The 10,645-nt window shown below is 33.9% G+C and overlaps 1 protein-coding gene across 2 annotated transcripts; it reads right to left on the bottom strand.

Annotated features, from left to right (window-relative positions):
* Positions 1 to 2,839: 2,839 nt before the first annotated feature.
* LOC7475515 (probable ADP-ribosylation factor GTPase-activating protein AGD14) lies at positions 2,840 to 10,645 on the bottom strand. 2 transcript variants are annotated; one of them, XM_024583638.2, is made up of 14 exons: positions 10,126 to 10,522; positions 9,982 to 10,043; positions 9,668 to 9,755; positions 9,520 to 9,581; positions 9,340 to 9,436; positions 8,500 to 8,943; positions 5,965 to 6,624; positions 5,722 to 5,856; positions 5,533 to 5,649; positions 5,349 to 5,432; positions 4,871 to 4,918; positions 3,696 to 3,825; positions 3,413 to 3,458; positions 2,840 to 3,304 (listed from the first exon to the last, which is right to left on the bottom strand). In XM_024583638.2, exons 1-14 carry the CDS (start codon positions 10,219 to 10,221, stop codon positions 3,250 to 3,252), a joined length of 2,124 nt encoding a protein of 707 aa, XP_024439406.1. In that variant the 5' UTR covers positions 10,222 to 10,522; the 3' UTR covers positions 2,840 to 3,249. The 2 variants fall into 2 exon arrangements, with proteins under 2 accessions (XP_024439406.1, XP_024439407.1); XM_024583639.2 differs by lacking the exon at positions 4,871 to 4,918 and having other exon boundaries at positions 10,126 to 10,645.

Raw genomic sequence — 10,645 nt, 5'->3', positions numbered from 1 at the left:
TCTTTTTATCACCAGCGAACCTACCTGTGAAATAGCTCGACTGATAATTAAACTTGCTTCTGAAATAGCTCGCCCACTATATATAATAAATGTAATAAAATAATATTTTGATTTATTAAAATTTATCTTACTAATATATAAATATATTTAAATAATATATTTTTATTTATTAAAATTTATTTTTAATACAAGGATATAAAAACGATAAAATAAATTAATAAATAATTTAAAATTTAAAATAAAAAAATTTGTAATTGTAATTGGGCTGATATCACAGAGACTGGCCACACGTGCCTGGCCTCACGTGATAGGTTTACTTTTCTAAGACCTTCACCTTTTCCAAGGGGTATCCGGGGCTTTGAAGTCACACTCTATAGATAAGGTTATAATAGGTACTTCAGAACGAATCAGGACGAGGAATAGAATGAATTGGTTAATAATTGAACGGATCTGCAGGACCAATAAGATGACTTCACTGGCTTTGAAGGAAGAACAGTTAAATTTCATTAACAACTTAATTTTTTTATTAAATAATTAATGAGGGAACATTTCTTTGGAAAGATAGCAACTTAATATTTTTATTAAATAATTAATTTCATGTACCAACTTATTTTTTTTTATTAAATCATTAATGATGAAGATGTTCTTGCAAAGATAACAACTTAATATTTATATTAAATAATAAATTATATTTAACAATATGCATACCATGGCAGCGACAACTTCCTACCTGAAGTAAAATACAAACAGCATGATCAAAAAGTACAATTTTTTTTTATATATATAAAAGCTTTTATTGAACCTTTTTGTTACATATTATTTCAAGATTTTATGAATCTAACTTGAAGTGATCATTTATACTGACCACGTGGAGATTTTGGCATCGGGGAAGTTATGCTAATGGGTTAGTTTTAAAATATCATTTGATATATCTCTCTCATAATACAAAATAATAAAATGTTATCGACATTTAATTAGATTCATTATTGATAACTTCGTTTCAGTTTTTTCCTGCCCCAGTCTTAGAATCAGACTCCAATATTATCACCATTGCAAATTGATGTATATTATATTATTGCTCAACCCAGAAAACAATATTAATTTCCTTCAATATCTTAATTTGTTTACCTTATAATTTTATTTTATTTACAATAAATTATGTCCTTACTAAGGTAAGCAAGTCTATTTCTTACCATGCTTTTCCTTTGCATTACATCTTCATCCTAATAGCAGGCATCAAACTCGTTCTCATTACATTAATGCAAATCTAACCATTTCATCATGCAGAAATTGCTTCAAAAAACAATCATCTTTAATATGCTACTTAAGTCTAACATCATGTAGTTGTTTTATATATTTAATCACAAGCAAAACCATATTTTTATTTTTATTGGACATTCATGATCAATCTTTTATCTCCTAGAGTAATTGGAAAAAACCCTTAACACTCATAAAATTCTGTAAAACTATTTTAAGGATGAACAATAATTTTAATATCAAATTAAGGTTTTTTTTCATAGCAAAAATCACAAATAAAATAAAATAAAATAAAATTTTAAAAAAATAATAAAAAAGATGCGAGTTGACCAAAAATCTAGGGCTTGTGTGCCAAGTCCAAGAAAAATAAGGGTTAGCGTGTGTGAGTATGCAAGGCCGATCCCGCACTCCTAACCTCAATTGTTTTTTTTATAGAAAACAAGTAACATGTCATTCACAATTTATTTATTTATTTTGAAGTAGATAATGCTGGAATGAGTTTTGGAATTTAAATAATATTTTCAATTTATTTTAATTTAAAAACACTTTTTTAACCTCAAAAAACCAATCCATTTTAAAACACCCCAAAATTATTTTAAAAAAAACTAGTTGAAAAAAAATCTCAATTCAATTTACTTTTCCCGATAAGATAAATCCCCAATAAAATAAAGAGTAAATAAAACATATTTTCTTAATAAAATAAAAAGTAAATAAAACACCTCAATTAAACCCATTTCATCAACCTATTGATACCAATAATGGTTTTTTTAATTGTCATAAAATGCCCGATTAACAACTTTATCTCTTTTTTAAAAAAAAATCTAAAGACTTACCAACAACTTTATCTCTTTTTTTAAAAAAAAATCTAAAGATTTATCAACAACTTTATCTCTTTTTTTTTTTAAATCTAAAGATTTAAAAATAAATAAAATAAAATTTTAAACCAAAACAAAAATGTCAAACTAAATGAGCTAAAAATAAATTTTGCAAAACCTCCTCCTCCAACGCGAAAAAAGCACTACATAAACAATGCCAAAAAAAAAAAAAAAAAGCAATTCCCCCCTCAATCTCAATTTTGGTCCCCAAATTCTAATTTCACATACGCTAAAATCAATTTTTTTTTATGCAATTGAGAATGTCCATTCAGTTAAAAAAATAAAAAATATTTTGAAATTCGATGGGGCTTGCAGTTCCATAATTTCTCTCTCTTTTCTACGAGAATGTCCATCATCTCTTTTTCAAACTCATGGTAGAATAAGAAACTCCTTACATTTCAATGTTTAAAAAGTGTTCCTCTTTTTAATATTCTAAAAGGTGGAAATACATAGCCAGCCTCTTATACACCAGACACTTTCTTTCATCAAGGTGAATTTGGGTCCCTGGGGACTCAAAAGGCCTCGAGCAGTCCTTTTCCTGGCTGCTGAGACAGACATCACCACCACCACCACCACTACCACCAATGGCAGCCCTTACCCTCATGGATTGGCCAACAAATACTGGCTTTTTAACCCTTCTATGTTTCAAGGTCGCAATCTGAAGAGCAATAAATAAGAAAAACAGGCAACCATGCTCTAGAATAGAATAGAAAAGAAAACCATGTGCCATATGATTAAACATCAAAGCTTGTCCGCGAACGATTTCACCCTTCTCAAATAGAAAAAGACCACACTACACATTTTAACAGCCACATTACAATTTGTAGTAGTGCCAAGAACCAGTTCTAATAATATAATTCGGATACAAACACCAGGCCTGGAATATTGAGTGTTAAACTAAGAATAAATGGCCTCGCATATTGTTAGAAAGTTATTCACATCAAGCATTTATTTTCACAAAGAATTCATATGGGAAAAAATGAAAAATAATATTATTACTGATAATGACGTTACTCGATCATCCTGACTTACCAAGTGGCTGGCTACAAGAGGTCAATGGAAAACTTCCGACAGCAAACTTAACGTGATTAAGAAAACTACTTTTGATTACTGAATACTATGCAAATGGATTCCCTCCAACAGAAGCAACAGGCCCTTGTGTTTGAACATTCCTGTTGAGAAGGCAAGTGAGGCTGCCGCAATAAATTTACGATAACAAAAGCGCAACAACAATGACAACGACAGAAAACTCACAACCACCACCTACAACAGAAGCTTACCCTAATTGAGGGCTGGGTGCTTGTCCTGCCATATATGCTAATCCACCTACAGAAACAAAAAGAAAGATTGGATGAAATAAAAGCAAGTTACATTGCCAGAGATGTATGGAATGCTTTCATAGTTGTGTAATGAGAAGCTGCGCATTGTTTTGAATGCTTGGGCAGATTAGCATCTAAGCATCCAACAAAATGCTTCAGTGTGCTGTCTTGCCATAATAATCCCCAAAGAACAAAAGCTGAAACAAATAAGAGTTTCTCCCGTCGGAATCAGTGGACAGCTAACCTTGTGGTGCAGCAGGGATATATGTCATCGCTAGATCTTGAGGAAACCATGGTTGAGTCACACCACCAAGGAAGCTGGATGGTGAGTTAGCGTTGGGCAGTGCAGCTTCCAAAGAGCTCATGTCCACGAACTGAAATATGACGCACCAAGATTAACTTTTAATAAAGGGGGAAAGTGATGATAGAATTCAGCAGAACAAAGCATCCATAAGACCTTTCAGGTTCTCTTCAGAAGACAATACAACAATTTCTTTCCCTTCATTTTATTTTAGATAAGCATATCTAAAACAAAAGTAAACTAAATACAATCACGTAAGATAAAAGGAGAAGGATGCATGATTACCAATCATTTGTCTTTCTTTTTTTTTCATTGAGGAAGCATATATATCCTAATTCTGGCAAGAAGCGCCTCATTAGAAGCATGATGAAACTTCACAAAAGTCTCACTTCAACCCAAACAATGTTACCACCCCAGAGCTAGAATGCAAATTACAATGCAACACACAGCATGGCTGTTACATATCCAAGAAAGTAGACAAAATACTACCCCAATTAGATTATTGATGTCATCTAGGATGTGTTTAGGAATGACCCTGCCATCATATGATCCATCACTTAGAAACATGATTGCCAAATATTATTACAAGAATTATTATTAACATTCAAAAAGAACTAATAACACCCCAGCTTTATTAGTGACATTTTATTCTCAAAATACCTATTCATAGCTCATTGTTAAAAAATGCCACAGAAGTTAATACATCAAAATGCTATTTGATGGTAGCATGAAGAATGCCCTTTAATGGAATAGAGTTCATACATCTTTCCTACCAACATCAGTTAAAAATGATATAGCAACACAATCTCGTGCTAAACAAGGAACTGTTGCCATTTCATAGGTTGTTCATCTTATAATATCTTGCAAGGCATAAGGACAAAAAGCTTGGCAAGCAGCCCTCTTAATCCTATAAATCATGACTGCTCTTGATTATTGCATGTGGTGGATCTGCAACTATCACTTTTTAATTTTAATTTGTTCGCCCCTGGATTGGACATGATAAATTTTCAATATGCTTACATTTTCCACTTTCACTTCTAAATGACAAACCAACAGAGACAACAACATCAAATTTTCAAGGGACTAAATCACAAAAGTACTACTCCCCATTGAATTACCTTCTCCTTCACAGAGAGCTGGTTACTGCTGATTATACTGATGAAACCCTAAATTATTAAGAGTTGTTGAACATTAGTCCATACTCCATCAATTAAATTTGACACGATGGTTACACATCACAAAATAGTGATAAATTCAAATTTATTTGGAATAATCACAAGCACTTGCTTAATAGCCAGCCTAGAGAAACAGAGAGAGGAGTTAAAACCCTATATTCAAGTGCATAAAAAAACAATATAAGACAACCCTTTCCATCACCTGAATATTTTCCCTTGAAATGGTCAGTAGCACAAACGAGCAAACATTAGAGGAGAGCTTATACAAGTATGAAACAACATGATATGGATGACAAGAGAGCTAACAGAACTAAGGAAATGATATGGATGATAGTGTAGACATTATTTCAGACATCATCTAGTCAAAGCACTTAATACAGTATCAAGCACCAATCAGCAAATTGTTTTAACTATTTCATACCATATTGCTCGGCTCCAAATCAGATTCGTATGGTAGATCAAACGGGTTAATTGATTTATGATCCGCATGAGACTGTGTTTCTTCCTGTTGAAATAGATAGATAAATAATTCACTGATCTAAAATTATCATGGCTAAGATCATATTGCATAAGGCATAAAACCAGTGAAAGTGAAGATTACAAACCACCAAAGGATGTCCTGAAGGAGTATATGATGGCCCCGCAACAATATCTGATGGTTCACTAGGACCAGGAAGTACTCCATTATAGGCAGTTCTTTGAATCCCATCTTTGTTAAAGTCCTGCAAAACACAGTTTATTAGTCTAACTTCGAAGAACCATAATATCTTTAAGCATTGTGAGGTAGAAGCAACCTCTGAAGCTCCAAAGCCAAAATACTGATCAGCAGTCGGTGAAGGATTGTATAATGTTTGTGGTTCACTACTTTGCTTAATGCCCTCCAGGGGAATGCCTGCCACTGAATCATCAAACTCAAATGCACTCCAATTCTGTACAGCATAATTTAGCCATCAGGAAATAGAAACACCGGTTATTCAATATAGGACCACAAAACAGATACATGAAACACAGATTTACTGTGGCCATAGATAGCATACCTGAGAACTTGTATTGCCAGTGGCTTGTACACTGTGCACATCACCAAGCCAGGGATCAGGAACTGATGATGAACTATGATCAACAGAGTTTTGAAAAGGTGGCCATTGCATGCTTGTATGTAATGATGGAACTTGGTCAAAATTTGATGAACCTGCATTGGAAGGTCCTACTGAAGATGTAAGATTCTCAGGCCCCGGGGTGGATGCTATGGGCTGAGGACCATCAAAAGTTGCCCATCCTTCATTTTTAGGCAGTGAGGAATGTGGAGATTTTTCATCCAAGGAAGTAACTGACTGCTGCTGATAGCTACCTAGAGTTGAAGGAAGAGAGGTTTGGGAAGGCTGATATAAATTAATAGATGAAGCTGGGGGCACTTGAAACAAATCTACAGATGGAGCTGGCGACGTTGCTGGTAACTGAAACAAATCGATTGGTGGAGCCATAGGAGAGGCTGGTTCTGGAGCCACTGGTTCCTTGAAAAGGTCCAAGCTAGCATGACTAGAAACGGATGACACTGGAAAAGCAGGCATATTTTCCTGGGGATTTCCTGCAGCTTGCCCAGCTTCTGCGACAATATCCAGCAAACTTCCCGAATTGTATGACTTGATGGACACAGAAAGGCTATCAAATGATCCCATGCTTCCTAATGATGTAGTTCTCTGAATAGAGGGACAATTCAGTATCATTTGATAACAAAGTGAGGCTAAAGTAATCCACAAACAGTAACAAGGTAGGAAAAAAATGATGCCACATACAGACCAAATATATTTTTTTCCCTTATTGCGTACCATTAAAAGAGTGATCTAGCTAATGAGAACTAATCTATTGGTCCAATCCATATCAGCAATGCCTATTTTTCTAAAAGAACAATAAAAGGATACCTTCTATCAGTTTCCAAACTATTAAGGATCCCCCAAAATATACAGGTGAAAGCAATCAGTGAATAATGGGGTATACCTCAAAGGGCAATAGTCATCCCAAGGACCTATACTCCTGTACATGGCATGAAAACCTTGCCAAGTTGCCAGTGGTTATTATACACTGGCAATTAATGACCCCTTAGCATTTTTGATTTGACCATAACTGATTTTCTTAACAAGTTTTAATTTACAAGGACAGACAGAATCAAAGACTTGTACATGTTGATATTCTTTGTAACTACAATTCTGTAAACCATCATACCCATTTTGTTAAAGTACGAACCTTCAAATATACAAACTTATAAGAACACAAGGGCACTCACATCTGACACAGATATGTATCCAAAACCTCCACCTATGTCCAAAAATCATAGCTAATATATTAAAACTTAAAAAAGAGACCTGGCATTTTAAACATTTTTAGTGCAATAATTAGCCTTACTGATTTGTTACTCCTAATATATAGTATACGGACTCCATGTGATATTTTTTGGCTAACCAATCATTTTTCCATTTCAGAATCACTTTGTAAGAATCCTGACATAAAGGTTACCATAAAACTACTGTTATTGCAAAAACAAGATGCTATCTACAGCTTAAAACTGACAAAAATTAAAGGTCTTTCATTTGTCTAAATATGTCTAGAAGAAAAAAGGAAATACCATAATATTCAGAACTGTGTTTGAAATAAATTAAGCTGGCATGTCATGCTATATCTGCTAATTAACTTTAAACTTTCATGCCACAGTTAAAGCCATAAGAAAAAAATTGGTGGCTCTAAATGTCCAATTAACATTACAATCATTAACTAAGTTTTTAAAATGTATCAATTGCTAGTTCTCCATATCCAAATGAAGCCATTTTTAAGCCAATCTGCTAGGATTGGCTTTAGCTTTCCCTAAATAATATCGGAGGGGATACACACACACACGCATATTATGGTGTACATATGTAATAAAAGAGCTAATCCATGATTTGTAATATACAGCTACAATGCAACTATCTTACACAGGCACACATATAATGCAACTTTAATGCAAGTGTTGTCGAGACGGTAACTTGAAGCATATATACTATAATATCTCGCACACAACTATTCATGTAATGAGCTAATTCCAAGGTTCATGATGAAAAGCCAATAGGTTAATGTGGCATCCCAGTATCTAATCATTTTTGCAAGCTAGTCAAAGACTATTTCTTAATAAATTACTCATCAAAGCCATCATTTTTGCAAGCTAGTCAAAGACTATTTCTTAATAAATTACTCATCAAAGCCAATGACATCTACGCTGCCTGCACCAGCCTACCAGTAGATGTCTGGCATTGACATGAATATAGGATCAGAGTATCAAAAATAAAATAAGAATAAAAGTAGGCTTAATTGCTATTTTGTTTTGGATCAATAGGTTGACACAAGTAAAGATTCCAGTTAGTATGATCTATGTCTTAATACACAGTAAAACAAATTAAAGGCAAGGGGCTACACATTGTGTATGAAAATCACAACAATGCTCCAGTATCATTACCATTGGCATACATTTATATGAAAATCACCAATCACATGTTGCCCAAACAAATCCACATTATTAGCATAAAAACTAGGTGAAATATGACCTGTGGATGTGGAATCCCATCTGCATCTCTTTTAAAGCTTGCCTCTGAAAATGAATTTGCCTTTTGATGCTTTACGTCACCTAAACCATCCCTTGAAGGCTGAATAGGTGGACTAAAAGCAATATCCTTCTGAAAATTTGGTGATTCAGCACCAGATCTGACTGGATCTCCACCACTAGACACAGAATAGTCTGAAACCCGAGAAACAGAACCCTCATTTGCAAACCTGTCTTCAAACACCCTTTCATTTAAGCGGGTAGGACTACAAATAAAACTAGCCATCTTTCCAACATTAAGACCTCGATCTGAACCAGGTTTGCGAGTAAGTGTGTTAGTTTGCTTTCCATAACGACGATCTTCATATTGAAAGTCATAAGGAGGACTTTGAGAATAAGAATGATAAGAGCATGCACGTCTTGTCTCATCTTCATGGCTTCTAATCCTCTGTCAACATCATTTATGAATCACACCTATTAGGCTCTTATTCAAGGCTGAAGAAAGAGAATTTGCAAAGAAATATAACAACATGACATAGATAGTCAGAGTTCATTCATTAAACTTTTTGAAATGAGTTACAACATCCCTATACATCCAACAAAAAAATATTTTTCATCTGCCTTTCCCAGAAGAGAAACACAAAACATCATTCTGATGTTCCAGGGAGATAGAAAATTCTGAAAATCTCCATATTTTCTTTCCAAAAGAAAAATAAAAAAATAGCCCGTCACACCTTTTCATACTACATCTTGAAAACAGGAATTGATTTAACACAAAACCTGAATTGTAAATTTCAGTAAAATGATACCATATAGTGATATCAGTTGTTTACTGCGATGTTACCTGCAAATCTCTTGGAGGCTTATCAGAGGTATTTCCTCCAGCATATTTTTTATCCACATACACATCCTTTATAAATTCTCGCACTTTATCCACTTTACTGCAAGCAGAAAACACAATCAAACAACTTCCGTTTATATCAACTGCAAGCATAGTAGTAGGACCACAGAAAAGATGTTGCACCTGTTATCAGGCAATCTCTGCCTTTGTTGGTTCCAATCCTTCAAATATATTTCCCTTGCACGCTGAAAACATTTTAATGTCTGGTCAACATAACAATAAAAAAATCCAACTGTTCCCAAAGCCAACAAAAATTCACCACCACCTATACCTGATTGCCACCATTTTGAAGAGCTTCAACTTCTTGGGATGTGAACTTCGACATGGATACTGACTTCACTCGATGAGTAAACTCTCGACTGTATAACATGCACATATATATATCAAAACAAGAAAATGAGTAGTACACAACCCATGCATAAATGTCGGTTTCAGTCGAAAATGAAAGGCAATTTCACACCGACTACAAGGCATTGCTTCAAATCCAAACAATCACAGACTTTACTCAATTTTTTTTAAAAAAATAATCATAAAAATACTATAACAAGCACAAAGAAAACCAAGAAAGCAGAAGAAAATACTCACTGAATCCCACTGCAAGTAGTACAAATGAAAGTCCAGAAATTAGTACAAACATACTGTGGACCCTGCATTTTTCAAATATATAAAAAAATTCAAAACAAAAACAAATTCATCTAATTAAAAACTAAAAAAAAAAACAAGAATTACCAAGCTATTGCAGTTGATACAGCGACGGTTGGGAGGAAGCTTCATGAGACCTCTAATTATCTTCTCGTTTCTCTCTTCTTCTTTTCTACTCCCCATTTCTCTACAGATTTCAAGCCAAACAAACCCTAAACAAAGAAATATCGAAACGTCTCCTTGCTTTCGATGAATCCAAAGCCTCTATTTTTAGAGCCCAGTAAAATCAATCAACCTGCGAAGAAAAAACAGAGAGAGGTAATCTAGGGTTCGTTTAGTTAGAAAAAGGAAGAAGAGGAGGAACTCGATTAGTCCTTTTCCTCTTTCGCAAAATAAAAGGAGATCAAATCAGCTCAGCTCCACAGCATTTTATAATACAATATTGGTTTTTTTTTTTTGTCAAAAATAAATAGAAGACAAGGTGACTTGATACATTCCCCTGCGGATAAATGAATTAATCCATCCATAAATTTTATTTTATTTATTGAGAAATATGTGGGATTTTTATTATTAACAACGCAATAGCAGCCTATCTTTGTATGGTTGT

Source organism: Populus trichocarpa, chromosome 13 (genome assembly GCF_000002775.5).
Source record: "Populus trichocarpa isolate Nisqually-1 chromosome 13, P.trichocarpa_v4.1, whole genome shotgun sequence".
Lineage (NCBI taxonomy): Eukaryota > Viridiplantae > Streptophyta > Magnoliopsida > Malpighiales > Salicaceae > Populus > Populus trichocarpa.
Note: the sequence above shows the minus strand (reverse complement) of the source record. Positions and strands in the feature narration are given on the sequence as shown.

Excerpts from the sequence above, each read along its gene's own strand:
- LOC7475515 (XM_024583638.2), bottom strand. The coding sequence starts at position 10,221 with ATGGGGAGTAGAAAAGAAGAAGAGAGAAACGAGAAGATAATTAGAGGT. Across the intron at positions 4,919-5,348 it reads ATTTGGAGCCGAGCAATATG|GGTTTCATCAGTATAATCAG; the intron begins GTATGAAATAGT and ends TTAATAATTTAG. Across the intron at positions 3,826-4,870 it reads AGCTCTCTGTGAAGGAGAAG|TTCGTGGACATGAGCTCTTT; the intron begins GTAATTCAATGG and ends GTCATATTTCAG.